At 41.2% G+C, this 17386-nt stretch overlaps 6 protein-coding genes across 6 annotated transcripts; 2 read left to right on the top strand and 4 right to left on the bottom strand.

Annotated features, from left to right (window-relative positions):
* Positions 1–427: 427 nt before the first annotated feature.
* On the bottom strand, positions 428–1555 carry MELLADRAFT_54845 (uncharacterized protein; the record flags this gene model as incomplete). Its single annotated transcript, XM_007404957.1, has 3 exons — positions 428–764; positions 850–1376; positions 1443–1555. 2 exons carry the CDS (start codon positions 1533–1535, stop codon positions 861–863), a joined length of 609 nt encoding a protein of 202 aa, XP_007405019.1.
* Positions 1556–4861: 3306 nt separating this feature from the next.
* Positions 4862–5976, bottom strand: MELLADRAFT_102310 (uncharacterized protein; the record flags this gene model as incomplete). The annotated part of the gene is made up of 4 exons (XM_007404956.1): positions 4862–4945; positions 4979–5091; positions 5670–5868; positions 5953–5976. 4 exons carry the CDS (start codon positions 5974–5976, stop codon positions 4862–4864), a joined length of 420 nt encoding a protein of 139 aa, XP_007405018.1.
* Positions 5977–6254: 278 nt separating this feature from the next.
* MELLADRAFT_102309 (uncharacterized protein) lies at positions 6255–7193 on the top strand (the record flags this gene model as incomplete). Its single annotated transcript, XM_007405293.1, has 6 exons — positions 6255–6342; positions 6437–6457; positions 6540–6553; positions 6661–6778; positions 6884–6945; positions 7038–7193. 6 exons carry the CDS (start codon positions 6255–6257, stop codon positions 7191–7193), a joined length of 459 nt encoding a protein of 152 aa, XP_007405355.1.
* Positions 7194–8511: 1318 nt separating this feature from the next.
* MELLADRAFT_90883 (uncharacterized protein) lies at positions 8512–10012 on the top strand (the record flags this gene model as incomplete). Its single annotated transcript, XM_007405294.1, has 5 exons — positions 8512–8824; positions 8901–9081; positions 9175–9284; positions 9373–9821; positions 9926–10012. The coding sequence occupies 5 exons, from the start codon at positions 8512–8514 to the stop codon at positions 10010–10012; spliced, it is 1140 nt and encodes a 379-aa protein (XP_007405356.1).
* A 707-nt stretch (positions 10013–10719) lies between these two features.
* MELLADRAFT_102307 (uncharacterized protein) lies at positions 10720–12534 on the bottom strand (the record flags this gene model as incomplete). Its single annotated transcript, XM_007404955.1, has 8 exons — positions 10720–10973; positions 11063–11173; positions 11353–11400; positions 11463–11538; positions 11589–11791; positions 11867–12023; positions 12179–12325; positions 12424–12534. The coding sequence occupies 8 exons, from the start codon at positions 12532–12534 to the stop codon at positions 10720–10722; spliced, it is 1107 nt and encodes a 368-aa protein (XP_007405017.1).
* Positions 12535–15380: 2846 nt separating this feature from the next.
* MELLADRAFT_59537 (uncharacterized protein) lies at positions 15381–16982 on the bottom strand (the record flags this gene model as incomplete). Its single annotated transcript, XM_007404954.1, has 1 exon — positions 15381–16982. One exon carries the CDS (start codon positions 16980–16982, stop codon positions 15381–15383), a length of 1602 nt encoding a protein of 533 aa, XP_007405016.1.
* Positions 16983–17386: the final 404 nt, after the last annotated feature.

Here is a 17386-nt window from a genome sequence, read left to right as displayed (position 1 = left end):
TCTTTCAAAGTTATTCACTAAGGATTCAACTTTAGGACCTGCTCGAGTGGACTCTCGAAGTTGATGGAACTCTTCCACAAGAGAAGTTTTGTCCTTATTGTTATTGTTATTCATGTCAATAATCATCTTTTCAAGTCTGTTAAACCTTGAATCTAAATACTTCTCTTGCTCAGTTTGCTTGATTATAATATTCTCAATATTATTGGATTGAACTCTCTGTATGTTTTCAAGTTGTTCCTTTTCATCAAAAGCTAATTTCTGATTTTCTTCAAGAATATTACTCAAGGTTGTCAATTCTTTTTCAAAAGTTTCGAATTTCTCACTTAAAACATTTTTCATTGATTCAAAAAGTTGATCATGCATGTGTTTCAATATAGTCATGAAGACTTTATGATTCTCACTCTTTGGTTCTGTACTCTCAAGGTTTGGGACAGTAGAAGAAAATTTTTCATTTGACATTGGAGACAATTTAGAAAAAGAAGTGGAAACAGATAATTTTTTATTTTCATTTAAAAATTTTTTGAAAGAATCTAACGCAGAGATAAAGGGAGAGCCCTCACTGAAAATCTTTTGATCTATTCTGTCAACTACTTCATAAATATTTTGAATATATTTTCTACTTAATTGAGAAACTACATCAACCTTATTAAAAATTTGCTCCATATTTGAGCTACTAGTTAAAAAATGATCCTCAAAAATCCTATCTACCTTATCCAATTCATTGAATCTGTGATGAACTTGTTTGAAGTTCTTAGCCATTTCATCTAACATAGGTAAAGCAAAGTCATTTTTTGTTAGCTCAGAAAACTTATGAATAATAGACCTTTCTTGAGTATTAAGAAGACTTACATTTTCTTTTTTCACTTGTTTCGACGATTGTACTTGCCTCGGCGTCGATTGGAGCTGTTGGAACCCTCCTCTTGGAGGAGGGTTTGACCCATCATTACCTGAGCTCTCACATAAGCTCTCGCGTCTTCGCGATCCGATCGGTGACGATTGTCGTTGTGGAAATGCTTGGAGCGCTTTTGGGGTCGGTCCTCCGTGGTCGCTTGAGGCCGAGAGGTAGCCGCTGGAGCTTGATTCTCCTCGCTTCTCAGAAAGAAGCCCTTGATGGAGAGATCGTTCGGGTTCCAGTTCACTGTCCCGTTCTTGAAGGAGGGTCGAAGCCAATCCATGATCTTCTTGTCGTCCAGATAATACTCCCTGGTCAGAACTTGCCAGTTCTTCCTGGATCGGAAGACGGATTCCTTGCATAGCCTGAGCTTGGTCGGATCCGAGTCGTCCATCGCTCGGCCTACTTCCCATTCGAGATAGGCCAGCTTGAGCTTCTGCCAGACTTCCTGGTACTTCGCTTCCCTGGACAGCTCCTCCAGCGTCTAAAGTTTCAGAGGACAAAGGTAAGCTGCCAGGTAAAATAGGTGGAGGAATTGATAATGGCTTACCAGGTTGCGAGGCTCCTGTGGAGCTCTTGCTACTACCTCGGGACCCTTCCCTTTGTCCTGAGGGACCTGCCTTTGGTTCGATCCTTCGGCCATCGGCTCGTCCTGAGTCCTTGACGAGGTTCCCGTAGCGACTTGGTTCGGTCCGGCTACGAACAGATGAAGTTCGTTTGTCAGACATTGTTTAAACAGAGAAAACAAAGCCAAAAGAATAAAAATCAATCTAAATAAAGTAATTATCACTTACTTGGAGCTTCCGAAAAACGTGCGGTTGTGTACACGAACTTCGGTTCGGTGGCGACAGTACGACGTTGGAGGTTAGCGGGGTGCTCGCTCTGGAAGCGCTCGGGTGATCTTCCTGGAGTAGTTCCAGGGAAGATCGACTCGGCGTATGGCGTAGGTGACGCTGATCGTCTTGATTCCGTATCGCTACGGTCGGAAATGCGCTGAGAGACCGATTTGAATCTCGTACCGTTACCTTCTAGATCGGCTTCTTCGATCTCGGGTAGTTCTAATTCAATACCCTGCCCTTCCACTTGAAGGTCAAGATAAAGAGAAAAGAAAGAAATGGAAAAATGAACAAAACACAAGACAAAAACTTTTTGTTAGTGTTTGACACTGCCTTACCAGCTAAACAATTTAGGTAGCAACAATCAGTAGTCAATAAGAACTTACTCTTCAGAGACTACTTGATTCTTATAGAGCAAGAAAAGTAAGATGAACTTGATTGAGCTTAAGGAAGATCGATTAGATTTCTAGATAATTTGTTTAGACAAAAAACACCCAGAAGATGAAATCAAAACCAATGATTAGCTATTACTTGTAATTAACAAACTAGCTGTGATAGACTTACTTGTAACGTTTGTAATCTACCGTCTTCGATTACGACAAATCTTTTAAGAAGAGAGAACTGAATACGATTTAACTAATCGATTAAAACTAAGAACTGAAAAGATAGTATCACGTTAATCCTTCTGTTCTAGACAAGCTGAGGGAATTTTATGACTCCCTTCCTGAAAGTATAAGTGAAAACAATAGAGGACTTGAACCAAAATAAGATAAAGAAACGATCGAAAAGCTCGATTCTTGAACGGATCGGTTTAATCGATGAAGAACAAGAACGAAGAGATCTTGCGTGCTTTTCAGTCGATACGAGAGAAAATCAAAAACAAAAGGAACGCGATCGCGGTTATAAAAAGAATATAATCGTTGTTCGATTGAAGAAAGAACTAAACAAAGAACTAAATAAACAAACAGTAAGTTTAATTTATTCTTGATGTGGAATGTATATGGAAAGATCCAATCAACAGCTTACTTTGTATTAGAAGAAAGCAATATCTGTCCGTCTGGTGGATTCGACGACGAAAGGCGTTTGTCTTTAGATCGAATAAGCGGCGGTGATCGGCTCGATCGAATGGTGTTTTATCGGTTGTGGCGGCTTTCGAAGCGGGACGAATGCTCCTGGAGTTCGTAGCGGGAAGCCACAACTCGTGGAACAATCAACACCGACTGCGAGTTCGAAAGGATTCGACAGTGATGTCGAATAGACGGCGGGATCTTTGATTGAGTGATGTGTGGGTTGAGGGTTGCTGAGCTGCAGCCTTCGAGATCTTGAATGTCGAAGTGCAGTAGAGTACTGTAGCGTTGTGGCTGTCGGACCACGCGCGGGGCTTGTTGGGATTACTTGTGTATATGTATACAAGTCACCTGACTGTATATGTAATTGTAATTGGCGCGTGCAGGCCAATTACAATATCAAAAAGGTGGCTTACAGGTGTTTATTTATGCAACACAACCCTGTTCAATATGTAATTCAAATATATTGGATCAACTAATGATCCAAACAATTGAAAATAATAAAAAAAATAAAAAAAAATGCGAAAATTGGAGGGGGGAAATGATTTATTTCTTTCCTCCAACCTATTCTCCTGATTTTGAAAAATGCTGAGCTCACTCAGTTTTCAAGTAAAACAGGTCAAAAAAAAAATGTAGATATAAAATAAAACTGATATGTTTTTGTTTTTAGTTTTCTATGAAAAAAGATTGAGATAACAACTCAAAAAAAAAATATAAAGGGTTCAAAAAACACGATGAGGCCCCCAAATTGTGAGCTACTAGCGTCTTTCAGGCTAGTAAGTCACTAAAGAAAAGGATGAGAATAATAAACTGAGTTTATTATTAGCGTGGGAAACTTATTTAAAGTTTTAAATAATGTTATAAAAGAAGCAGTGGGATCAAATCCGCACTGACTTCAGTTAGATGACCTCTTAACAGAGGGTTTGGATATCAATCCGGGAATTAATGCAAGACAGGAGTCTTCTAGCAGGAATAAGAGTAGAAACTACAGTCTAGTTTCGTGCCCAAGCTAATAACACTCTACTCTAGAGTTTATTACACAAGGGAAATATCACCTAGTGATATTTAAAGTTCTTTAAACTCTGAACACAGAGGAACTCCCGTGAATTTAGAGTTTCTCAAGTTATTGAATTCCCTTAATAACTTGAGCAGTACTGCAAGGATCACCTCCTGGAAGAAGTCTTCAAAAGAACTTCTACAAATAACAAAAGCAATGATCAATTAGAGAAATATACAATGTCTAATGAAAGAGGACAAGGACTCTTATTTATCTGATTGATGATGTTTACTGATAATTTGATGATATGTAATGATGATGATGGATTTTCCTGGCGGGTCAGAGAGCTCTTTATATACTCAAAACCCTGAGAATCCTTTATGTACAACTTGTGGTTTGATTACATACTCATTTGACGTATGTAATCATGAATTTTAATTATTTAATTATTATCTGATTACGCACGGGTGTAACTCTTGTGTTACTCCTGTGATACGCACTTGTGAAAGGCAATCTTACATAATATAACCAAAAGGTTACATCTACATGTATGTACATATGTAATTTCATATGTAACTATATGTAATTACATATGTACTTGGCTCTTGAAACTGAGCCATGAGTTGTAATTATTATTTTTGTTATTTTATAGTTATTTGGGCAGCCCTTTGGTACTAGTAATAGGGCTCGGGGCTGACAGGAATCGTCGCTGTACAAACCTTCACTCAGGCTTCCTGTCTGATTTGCTTCACGCTGTGATTCATGCCCACATTCGGTCTCAGAGTATTCTGCTGAATGGCCTGGATAGAGTCACAAAATGACAGTCAGGCACGTTGGGTAACCACATAGCACGTAATGAAATACTTTGTACTGACATCTTTGAAAGTATTCATATTTTTCAAGGACATGACTCGGAACATACAAATGTTTGGATACCCCACTGCGTTTTGAGCGAAAGACCAAATGAGTAATTTCAATCAAGGGGCGGTTGAAAGTTTCAAACATCGAGGTGCGCATTTGTGTCATTGCTTTTTTCAGCTCATCCAACTCGCGTTGCGTACTCTGCAATTCAGATGATTGTCCTTGACGGGACCAAGTTGCAATGAAGTACAGTTTGCCCTGGAATCGCATGTCGTGGCAAAGGTTCAATGCTCTACTTGGATTCGCGTGCGTCATGCGTACTTACATTAGGAGGATAATTCGCAAGCACTGTCTGCGGTTTGCCCAAGACAATAGTCTTCCATGCGAGTGGGTCGCTGTATGGAGAGACAGTAACCTGACTTATCACCTGAAATCTTCCTGAATCAATCCCGAAAAGTCCAGATGACTGAGTCCTAAACTGAACGATGCCCGCATTATGTCAAGGTATTGATTCGCGCGCAAGAACCCAACGTCAATATCGAAATTTGGGTGATCACTTGGTGGCTTGAGCTAACCTCCCATGTCATGGTCCAATCGGAATACATTTTGTGCACCGTATGTAAGACCTACGGTCATTACACAACCTCATAAGACTACTTACTATTAATATTTAATACTTACACTTAAACCACTTAAGACTTATATATATATTCTATTTTCATTCTTTTCTGGATTCTGGTTCCTTAGAGATATCGGGACTGATCCCTGCCCTCTATCCTTCGGAACCAGGTAAAGTCCTTATTTCATTTCATTGTTTCATTCATTATATGTTGTAGGATTGCTGAGAGATATCGGGACTGATCCCTGCCCTCTATCCTTCGGAACCAGACGAGTTCCTGTTGGTATTGAAATTTAGATCAGGTCTCTTGGGTTATAGAAAACCCTTTGCTGTGTCTTTCACAGTGTCCCGTTCTTAGTATTCGAGTGAAGGATAGTGAAACCTTACACCGTATCACTTAGATGGACGACCAATTCTCCTTCAACAGATCCTATTCCACCGAATATTGGCGATGCCATCGTTGGCACTGTCGTCGCAGGTTTTCGCGTGCAGAGCTTAAATTGATGAGGACAATTGTCTTCCGAAGTGATCACGGCAACACTAGTATACCCATCCGACCTTAGATGATCAGTGACATTATGAAATTGCCCGCGAGTCTGTCAGGTTGGGAAGGAAAGCAGAGCTCAAGATGTCAGTACTCATGAGTACGATCAGTGATTCGTATGCGGAATTCGACTCACTGTTATCGTGCGTGTCTCTGACATGATACCAAAGGGTAGTGAAGTGTTATGAAAACGGAAAGGTTGCCTTTTGTTGCCTTTTGTTGCCTTTCATACAAAAATGAAGTGCAGATGGAATCAGGCGCGTCAGGGCAGGTCAGCTTTCAGGCGCAGGGCGGGTCGCCCCATCCACCATCACATAACATACATACATACACATGTCGATATATGCTAATATCGAGAAAGGGCTTTGAAGTTTGGAGTCAAAATCCGATGCGTCATCTCTTGCCATCGGGATTAGTTGATTGGTCATCACGATATCGATGTCATTGCTCAGAATGAGTCTATATACTTATGCTTCACCTCAAGTTATTGCGGCTCTGATCAAATCTGGAACAGTGAACAAGGATTGTAGGAATCTCATGTAGTTCAACTAATCTCCATACATTCACTCATATATACCCCTGTTCGTTTTACTTTCGGTTTTGGTTGGTCATTTGTGTAGGGGCAGTGGTAGATGTGAGAGGTATGCATCCTCTTTTAAGGCAATTAGCCAGATTGTAGTATGAGTACAAGAAGAATTGATTTTGATTCTTTGACCGAATCAGATGATGATTTCTTGGTCAGTCAGATTCGAATCAAGAAGGTGCATCGATCGCCTCACAAAACCTGCTACTGACGACCTCTTATTGTGTTTGGTCGGCTTCGGATCATCTTGTTTTCCATCAGGGTGGTCACATCCCTGGGTGTCATCATGTTGCGTCTATAGTTTTTCGAGAAGAGTGTCGCTCTCTTATCGAACGTTTGAAAGATATCCCGCACGTTTTTTTCCACTGTGCATTATCACGTACGCGTAATCTCCAGATGCTTGATGTTGAACTGATATGATTTCAAGTCTTCCTGACATGAGTTTCTTGGGTCGACAATTTCTATTCTGTATCTGCATCAATAGAGCAAAGGGGTCCTAGTGCTGCCAATACCTACGCTGTGATGAGGGAAGAATGTCTCGAAAAGGTGGGTAGAAACTTACATACCAGCCTCCGATACCAAGGCATCATTGACCACGCTGACAATCAATCATCGGTGATTTCAATGGAAATCAACAGGGTTTGATCAAATCGTCACTTCCTTTCGGGCCTGAGGCTCGATGCCGTGACGAGGCTCAACAAATTATTGTACTCCGCGGGGGCTTCACAGAGTGGGCTAAACAATATCGTGATGACCCTGAGCTCATAGAAGGACTCAATCCTTCGATGTGGTGAGGTACACAAAAAGAACCTCCATATTCTGTGAACTCCAGAAGATTCTGCTACACTTCTTGAATATCTGGTGAGGATTTCAATATTTTATCTCTATATATATGGTCTCAGTTGGATTGTATTGTGCGTTCGGTTTTGAGACAACGGCTTATGTATCCATGCCATGACAGTCTTCATATGTATACCCTGTTTGGCCTTTTGAAAGAAGGCTTCCTTTATTTTGAGACAGCTTGTTTCCTCTTTGAAAACTCGCCTCCTCCGAGTCTCAACAAATTGAATCACAACCTCTGCCAGTCTTCAGATGCCGTACATCAATGTAACAGGTGCCCAAAGGCACGACGGCACCTGTTTAGTTCCATCAAAATACGGGGTGAGCAAAAACAAAAAGGTCCTCGGTACTCGAAGGAGGAGTACCGAGACAGAACCCGAAAGAACCGATGTCGTACCACTAGGACATGGGTACGCAGAGAGGGAAATTTTCCAGTAGAGAAAATTTCCCCACTCATCCCATCTTCACAGCACAAATTCGACATTTTCTTCAAGAGGTAATAGTTCGTTCGACACCTCATTCAATTTTTCTTTTGCCTCCCCACGCACCCCTACACCCGACCACGCAGAGAGCCTACACGGTTTGCAGACCCACGGCCTACCGGCCCCCCCCCAAACCAGCCATGTAGCTTAAAGATTGTGTTAGGCTATATAGCTAGCGGTCTCAGAACCAACGTAGACTATTTACGTGAGAGTTAATGAATTGTAATAAATGGTATTTACACAGAAACTGAGAATCAGAAAAGAAAGTAGAAATGAAAATGATCGAAATATAAAGAATAAACCTAAGCTTGTGAAGAGTAATTTAATGGAAGCAAAGATGGTCTGAGTCAGTATGGTTAACGTGCAATTCACTTTTCAGCGTTTTCTTGGTGATAGCGTCGATACTGCAATCTCCTCGTGTGATCTCCTCGTTAATCCACTCGAGTGCCTGGTTTGGTGAATATTAAATTCTGTTGTGCCGACCATGAAACTTCCGCATCGAATCTGGCTTAATTGGAGTTTTGTCAGAAGTTTTGTGACGGCAGCGCTGGATGGATGTTGACCGCAGTCGCGTAACCACATCACTACAATCCCTAGTACGTACATTTCATCCAGACCCTTTGTCAAAATTTCGTCAAACAGTTGCTGATCATCTGCTACGGATGATATATATAAGAACGAGGATGGTCATGAAATGAAGCTCGTCCTGTATCCTCTTCTCAACAAGTCACAAGCACATTTCTACAACCAGGTATCGTTAGATCAACTCTGAAGAAGACTAATCTATATCATGCCACAGTCGAATGACGTCCAAGCGAATCTCATTTGCAATGGGATTCCTTTAACTGAGTATACCAATCCAGCAAACTGGCCCTTCACCGTCTTTTGTGAATCAACACCAGACCAAACCTTTCAGGTTAAGCTCTCAGGACCAAAGTCACATTATGATTGTATAGTGAGACTTTATTGTGATGGAGTCTTGATTTCTAGCTTTGTATACCCTCGCCATGTTTGTTCGTTTGAATCAACCTTTCACGGGATCTATTTACCAGGGGATGATACTAAATTGATGCCGTTCAAGTTTTCAAAGATTGAACTTTCTGGTCAGCTTCTTTCTCTTCTAATTGACCTTGCAACCCTGAGCTGACTGATTATCTATGTTTTGGGTGCTTTTCGTAGAGGAAGATGACAGTCATCCAGAGCAAATTGCTAAAAACCTGGGCACGGTGTCTGTAGAATTTTTCCGTTGTACCTTGGGTCCACAGAGACCAAGCAATAATGGTTTCGTTCCATCTCTCGCATCAACAAGCAAGCTCTCTGAACGGAACAAGCAAGCTAGTATGATTCCACATATCATTGGGTTAGTCCTTCCTGCTCAGCCTTATGATTTAGATCTGTAGCTGTCATTTATATTTTATCGCTCGAAGCTTGCTGACTTGATGTTTCCTTGTAGCCTCGGACAATCGACTAGTGCACCGATAAACCGATCCTCAATAGCTTATAGCACTCGCGAGGTCCATTCCACGCCTTATCTGCGATTCGTGTGGAAGTATAGGTCTCGCAGTAAGCTTGAATACTCTACTGGCTCCTTTGATATTCTTTTATCTGTCTTGAATATAGTTTTCAAACTGATTTTTTGAAATTATGTTAGGTATGCTGATCAGTGCCGGCTTCATTCCTCCAACCGTCAGTCCACTACCACTGCCAGATATCCAACTGCAATCTCCGCCTCGGCTCACGTCCCAATCTGGACCTTCATCCGATTTGACTCGCCAGGAAACTAAGCCTGAAGTCAAACCAAAGACAAGCGCTAGCAAATCATTGGTCATTGATCTGTGTGATGACAAACAACCTACCAAATCCTTTTCGAGTTACGAAAACCCAATTCTACTCGATGATGACGATGATGATGAGCAAATATTGTATTCCCCCAATAAACTCACCCAAACAAGTAGCAGTTCAGCTCAGCAAGTTGATAGCAAACCTGTGAAGTTGGAGTCGGTAAGCCACTGTATCACAGACGTTGACACGCAACTCGATCAAACGAAACGAGTTATGGCTAAGACAGAAGTTGACGAAATTGACCAGAAGCGAGTGAAGGTGGAGACGATATCTATATGATCCAACTTCTGTGAGTCTTGCAAATTTGAATCAATGGATCTGAGTCTGATACTGATGTTTTACTGATCTCTTAAAATTGCTAGCAAATCGTAGAATGGGCCTTACAACAATTTGACGCATCGCCAATACAAGAAAAAGAAGCCCATTACCTTGACTCGAAGCTTGCCTGACGAAACCAAGATTCCCATCATGACATCCGGTCACTGCAACCAGGAATTGAACTTCAAAGATCGTGTAATCATAAATACCTAGGGATCAATCCTACATCCAATCTTCTTATAGACTTTTTCCTCAAAGTGACTTCTATCTGATCGCTTTCATTCATGCAGCTACAATCTTGGATACCAGGAATTCAAAAGAACAGGTCATCTGGGTGCACAATTTCACATTTTGTATCATAACTTCATGAGGAGGGTGGTGTCAATGTTGTTGTAATATGACGACACCTGATGGTTACCAATGAGGGAAATAGCTTGTCAGTGACTTTGATGGTAGATAGATCACAGTGACCAAACGAGAAAAGCTGCTTGTAGTGATGGGAAAGAGTTGGTATCAATCATTTCATCATCATCACAAGAGCAAAATATAATTACCTGACTATGAGAAATGATCTTGTTGTTCATTACAGTGGCACACCAATCATATAGTGACTATAAGAGCAAAGCTTCTTTCAGTGATAGGAAAAAGTCAGTGAAGAGAAAGAGAAAAGTAAACTACAAGTTCTACTTCTTAGGCCCCATATACTTACAACGATATTGAATCACTACATCATGAGAAAAGCATTACTCGTATATGTCACACAAAGTCATACCATGCCATAATCTCAATATGAATCAACGAAAGAACTTTCACAAATATAAGAGTATAAAATTTTATTTCAAGGAGTAAGATTCTTCAGTATGTGTTCTGAAACAAGCTCCGCCTCCTCTTGTGATAGATTTTTGATAAAGGAAGCAATATCCTTGGTTTCGTACGACTTCCAGTTTTTCCGCATGAACTTATAAGCTGCCACACGCAATTCTTCGTGCTCCTGGAAAACTGAACTGTCTATCTCAGAGATCACATATCTCACATCCAAGGAGTCAATGATTTGCTTGTAGCATATAGCTTTAAGTTCTGGAATGATCAACACTTCATTTCATAAAAGTAATCTGCATGAGAAATCCTTGATAAAGCTCTTAGGGGTCAAATTCAACCGCATGATGTCAAGATTTACTTACTATCGGCAAGGCGGTACAGACTCTTCGGGCTGGAGAGCATTTTGAAACCTGGTACCACGCCATGAGGAGTACAATGGCTTTCGGCCCACTCAGGCCAAGGGGTACGCCGCCCTTGGGTCAATCGCACAGTCCTTGAAGTCAGACTGGGATAAAATGTGTTGCAGTATTTGGTGTATGCAGAACGCAGAGGTGCAAAATACAGAGCTCTAAGTTGATGGAAGGCGATCAGATTTGCAGGATAGAACACGACAGTGAAAGCATGTTGGGTGTTGAATATTATCCCCACTGACCTGTTTCCAGTGCTTGCATAGTTGATAAATGCTCGATACGTTTGTCGACTAAGAATGTTATGATAAGTATGCTTCATCAGGATGATTTACACGAAGATAGCATCACTGACGAGGTGTCCGTGACATGGATGGTTGCTTTGAAAGTATCGTTCTGACGTCATAGATCAGTTTCACTTGACCCGTCAACTGATTCATCAGGATTTTCGAAGAAAATTTCAAGATGTAAATATAAGCACCTCTTCTGGTTCAGCATTATCTGAGTCACTATCCCATCCGTCATCGGAATCATCCCAATATACCCCTTCGTTATTCCCTGTCTGATCCGCGCTGAGCTGTGATCCATCAACTTTTTGACTCTCGGAATCTTCTACTGAGCAGCCTTTCATCTTGAGCTGAGAGTCATCCGCGGGTTGGGTCTCAGAATATTCTGCTGAGTGGCCTGGGTATTCCAAAGACACGCCAGTCAGCTAAGTTGGTCAAACACATAGCATCGAATGGATGGCTTTTCACGCACATTTCTGGAAGTATTCAAACTTTGTAAGTATATTACTTTGAACATACAAATGCTTGGTCTTTCCACTGCGTTTTGATCGAAAGACCAAATGTGTGATATCAATGGAGGGACGTTTAGACGTTTCAAACAATGTGGTGCCGGCTTGCGTCAACGCTATCTGCAGATCAGTCAACTCGCGCTGAGCACTATTCAGCAGTGACACGGGGTCTTCACAGAACCACACTACTTTGAAGTGAAGTTTCCACTGGCATAGCAAGTCGCTTCAATGACTCAGCGTTCCAGCAGATTCGCGTGTGTAGGATGCATACTCACATTAGCACCTGGTGCTTCGAGTAATTTTTTTATCTCCATCCATCGTCCCACAGTGATAGTCTTCCATTTTGCTGAGCCGCTGTGCGGAGTGACAGTGGTCGCCTGTCCGATCATGACCCGAGGTTTGCTTTCGCAATCGACATGAAACTGTATGATAACCGAATTGTGTAAAGAAGCAATCGCCATGGACATGAATGTCACCTCAATGATAAGAACTAGTCGCTCCGGTGATGATTTAGACTGACCTCCCACTTCATGTTCCATTCGGAATACATTGCGAGCACTGAATCCCCCAGATGGACCACCAGTTCGTCCTCTTCGAGCAAGTGTGACTTTTTCGTCAGCCCCCTGGCCATCGCCAGTACTTTTTTTCGTCTGCGCAGGGTAAATTCATGAGGACACTTCGGTATATCGTTATCATCACGATCTTGTGGGTTACGATGTGGGTGATGATGGTGATGATTGTCTAGTATGATATTGGCAATAATACCATCCTGCGTCTCGGCTTTTAACAGCTCATGGAGATATTCAAATGTACCGTAGGTCTAGCAGGATCAGATGAATAGAGTTCAAAATGAAAGAAGAGCTGAAGCGATCGGTATGATATGATTAACATCGTATTACTTTTGCTAAAAAGCTTGGCCCGATTGAGAAAAAATAAAACAGAATGTAGACCCAGAATCCGCCGCAGCAGTCACAACGCAGCAGAGAGAAAAAATTTTGGGGTGCTGGGGGCTGTGGAGTGAGCTCTCTTCCATCCCATCGATTTCCCAGCTGCCGCCAAAAAACCATATTCTCGAAATCCCGGTCGATCACTTCCTTTTCGTCACTAAACTCAACTACGACACTCGCTGCTTCTCGCATCCTGGAAACGTGTCCATCCATGGTGGACAATTGATTGATGATCTTTGTAAGAAATAAGGTACACTTTATCACTTCAATTCCTCCCATTTCTCCGTTTGGTGCATTTCATTCAACTTACTGATTATCCCCAATATCATCTCTAGGTATCCTTCTCCCATACTTACCCATACAGTCCCGAGTTGAACACTGTCAAGTTTGGAGTCAATGTGTCGAACTTTGGTGTTTGGAGATCACAAGTTGTAGTCAATAGGTCAAATCCGCTCGAACGGATCATCTGTTGTGTGAAACTTTTTAAATGGTTCCTCCTATGTTGATAACGAGCATTTGTTAACAAATGAACTTAAGGAATGTTGTTGAAGCTTTTATGGAGCTCACAACTACTGTGCTAATCCAAGAAAAAGGGCAAGTGGAATGAGATGTATCTTACATATCATCAACCTATCCAGTGCCGAGCTCTGATGCATAACAAAAGTCTGAGATTGAATATCCTATGAAAGATATTTGAAGTGTGTGCCAGTTTTCAAGGTGATTGAGATTATCAATATCATTGACTGGTTATGAACAATATCAAAACCAGTCAATTCTCGATCGAGAATCTCCTATGACTCACGAAACAGTCCTATGATCAATGGTCTATGAACGAGATTGATCTCTGTTTTCTTGAAGAGATTCAAAATCCAAACATCAACTGCTTTTGATCGGTAAAAACCAATCAACCATCCTTTGTTCCTATGGAAGAGATTGTGGACAATCTCAGGTCTCTTATGTAATCTAGAGACTATCTTTTTTAACAAGATCAAAACTGATCGATTTGCTCGGAATCCTATGAAGAAGATTGAAACGATTTCAATTTTGACACCGATTTTATCTAGAATTCATTAATCTAATTCCTATATGTACAATGACAATCTTCTCAAATGACGGTTCATCCATTCTAAACAATTGAGCTTTTTAATGAGGAAAAGGAAGTGATCGACCGGGATTTGAAGAATATGATTTTTTTGGCGGCAGCTGGGAAATCGATGGGATGGAAGGGAGCTCACACCACAGCCCACAGCACCCCAAAATTTTTTCTCTCTGCTGCGTTGTGACTGCTGCGGCGGATTCTGGGTCTATTCTGTTTTATTTTTTCTCGATCGGGCCAAACTTTTTAGCAAAAGTAATATAAGGGCTGAAATATTCACTCACTGTCACCGTACGGCTCTTGACCACAGATGCCATAACTAAGCTGGGTGTAAATATCGGTATATGACTTGTCTATGGGGCTTATTAGATATGCACCCGGAGGGGTGAAAGATGGAATCTTTTTCAAGGGCAAAATTACTCGTAAGTATGTGTACGTAATAAAAGTCCAGCATCCAAATAAGCTTCGATGTAATTATAGGTATGTATTTAAGTATTGTGTCAATCTTATATGAAGGAAGGTTACCCCATTCACCCAGAAAACAGAATCGACGCCCATCTTGCTCACAGTTGCTACATACCGCAGCACAGCTTTGTAAAAGCTACTGGTCAAACATCGGTCGACGTTTTGAAAGTGAAAATCTGACAGTACAGTTGTCTCTGAAATAACCCATACCTTTTTATGGAACCCAAAAGGTATGGGTTTTCATAGAGTATGTGTTATCACAATGGTCTTCTGGGCTAAAAAGTGGAAATTATGGACCAAAAAAGGCATGGGTTAGGCCAGAGTATGTGTTACAAGGGGTATGGGTTATTTCAGAGTTGACTGTATATCCATGTGTTTGATCTCAACCTTTTAGCATACCCAGCAAAGTGTGCGCTTATTCATTGTCAAGACAGATATGTAATCCAAATGCTTTATAACCATCTTTCACACCCTTGGCCATTGCTGATTGTCCAGAATGAGTCCATACACTTATGCTTCATCCGAAGCTATTACCACTGTAATCAACTCACGCAATCAGCCTGATTGTAGCCCGAGTACTAGAATTGTTAGAAACATGACCCAATCAGATGGGGAATACTTGGTCAGTCGGTCCGAGTGCTACCTGGGCCAATACGCGAGCCCTACAAAGTGGGCCAAGCCATATCGAGACGGTCTCCAGTGCGTAGAAGAACTAAATCCCTCGGCGTGGTGAGGGAAATCTATGGCACAGCAAAAGCCTCTCGATCATGCACCAGCTCAGAAAATTCTGCTGCATCAATTGAGTCTAAATTGACTGAACAACTCTTGGAATTGAAATTGTTTGAAACGTGAACAGATTTTACAAGTGATCAATGGTGATACAATCGTAAATGTAATGAATATCCTATCATAGTATAAAGAATGTATATCATGTGAGCATATAAGAGAAAGACAGGCAAGAGAGGGATTCTAACACTTTAACTCTATCGTATTAATACTGGTGGATGGTTTACTAGGTTTTATAAACATCTTACGAATCCAAAGACCAAACGATTTAAACATTTCACCATAGAATTTAGCGTACAAACTAGCCACAAACATAACTCCAAAACTAATCCAAAAAGGACGGTTTAAGTAAGTGAAGAGTGCTCTGCGATTCGCTATCCACCATCCCAAGTTGATGATCAAGATTGTGATAGCGGGAAACATTGAACCTACATTGATGGTAAAGAATCGTAATACATCTAGATAACTTTGTGATCGATTTAAGACATCTAATCCCATCCAGACTATAATATTTGAATAATAAGTTAAAGGTGTCAAGGCCGCATAAGCATTAATCGGAAAAGTTGATGCGCAAATCGAACAACCAATGATAATGGTAGCAATCCAAATGGTAAACTTTCCAAAGAGATCCTCACTAGATCTAACTCGATATTTGAAGCGACCAGTCCATTTCAATGCACGTACGATATCTTCCTGGTCTTGTTTATGATAACTAATTTGCATTCTAAACCGATGACTTTGCTTATAAGTCTCGAACCACGAGAAGCTGTAAGAGTTACAACGTCGTAAGCGTCGGAATTTGAGGGCGATGGTTTCAATCGTCGTGCTCGAAACAGTTTGATGTTTAATCGAAAGCTTGAAGAAAACATCGGATAGTCTTTTCCGATTGTGAGCTATCAAATTCCAGAGAACGGTCAAAAGGCCTTTCCACCATAATCCTTTGATGTTCTTAAAACCGGTGTATCGAAAGTTTTCATCAAAAGTAGCTTTGAGACCGAATATATCACTGATCAAAAGACCTATGAAGTGTTGGACGAGGCAAGACCTAGCCAGTCTTTCATCCGCAAAGGGGAAATCTACAATTGACAATATCATCATCAAACGTTGAGGCCTATTAGGCAATGAACGCATCACAGCCACTAAAGCGTGTACAAGAAAGTTGATCGTGTCTGGAATGATGCACCCGAGAAGCATAAATAGATTCCAGAACCAGAAGAGGAGTCTTTCGGATAGGTTCATTGTGACCCCTTTGCGCCAACGATCCTCTTGTTTCGTGATCGCCCGAATATTTTGATTGATGTACCAACGTGTGATGGGGGATAGTTCGGTCATTGTCATAAGCTCTTCATAGATCAAGTCGCGCTCTTGTCGATTCCACGCAGCTAGAACAGCTTTGGCATCAGAGTGAACTGAGTTGAGAATGCGAACCCAGTCGCTAACCATCGTATCTTCCATTTGATGTTCCATCACTACAAGATCACTTTCACAAGATTTGATTGTGTTGAAGCTCTCAACATGCACACTCAGAATCGCAAGCATGTCTTCCAAGCTATCAGAAACTGCTTGATGCGTAGGAAGCAATCGACCTAAAACCAAATCCCTCGTTTCTCGACTCGCATCATATTGAAATGCATCGATACAGGCCAACTCGTCGCCCGGATCGGTTTCGACAAGAAAATATGACCATCGTCCACCCCATATTGGTAAAGACATCAGACGTCGACAAGTAGGACTATTGAGTAAACCTCCTCGTGATCTTTCGACTTGGTTCGTGCTTGCTCTCATGACTCGCCAAAAAGCGCTGGGTGGAGTCTGTTAAGTTCAGCAAATTATTGATTGAGGATTCATTGTAAAAGCACAGAGACATTGCAATCATCATCGCTTACTAGATTTTGGATTTTTGAGATCACACTCTTCAAATGAACAACAGCAAGAAATAGCATTACAGAAGTAACGTCGCAACATAGTGATTCCTTTCCATCCCTCAGATGCGAGGTTCAACACGAAGTTTTGGAATCGAACTACTCCGACATCGAAGCATCGAGCAATTAAAATTACATAAATCGCCACCAGCAAATGACTTTTGTGGTACAATAAGCTCCTATTGAACTCGATAGAGGAAATTAGAAGATAGACTTTTAATCTTTCTCCAATCAGTTCCAAACGTAAATTAAGACCTTCACTTGGTT

This window comes from Melampsora larici-populina (genome assembly GCF_000204055.1).
Source record: "Melampsora larici-populina 98AG31 unplaced genomic scaffold MELLAscaffold_3, whole genome shotgun sequence".
Taxonomy (NCBI): domain Eukaryota; kingdom Fungi; phylum Basidiomycota; class Pucciniomycetes; order Pucciniales; family Melampsoraceae; genus Melampsora; species Melampsora laricis-populina.
This window is presented reverse-complemented; position numbering and strand designations above follow the sequence as displayed.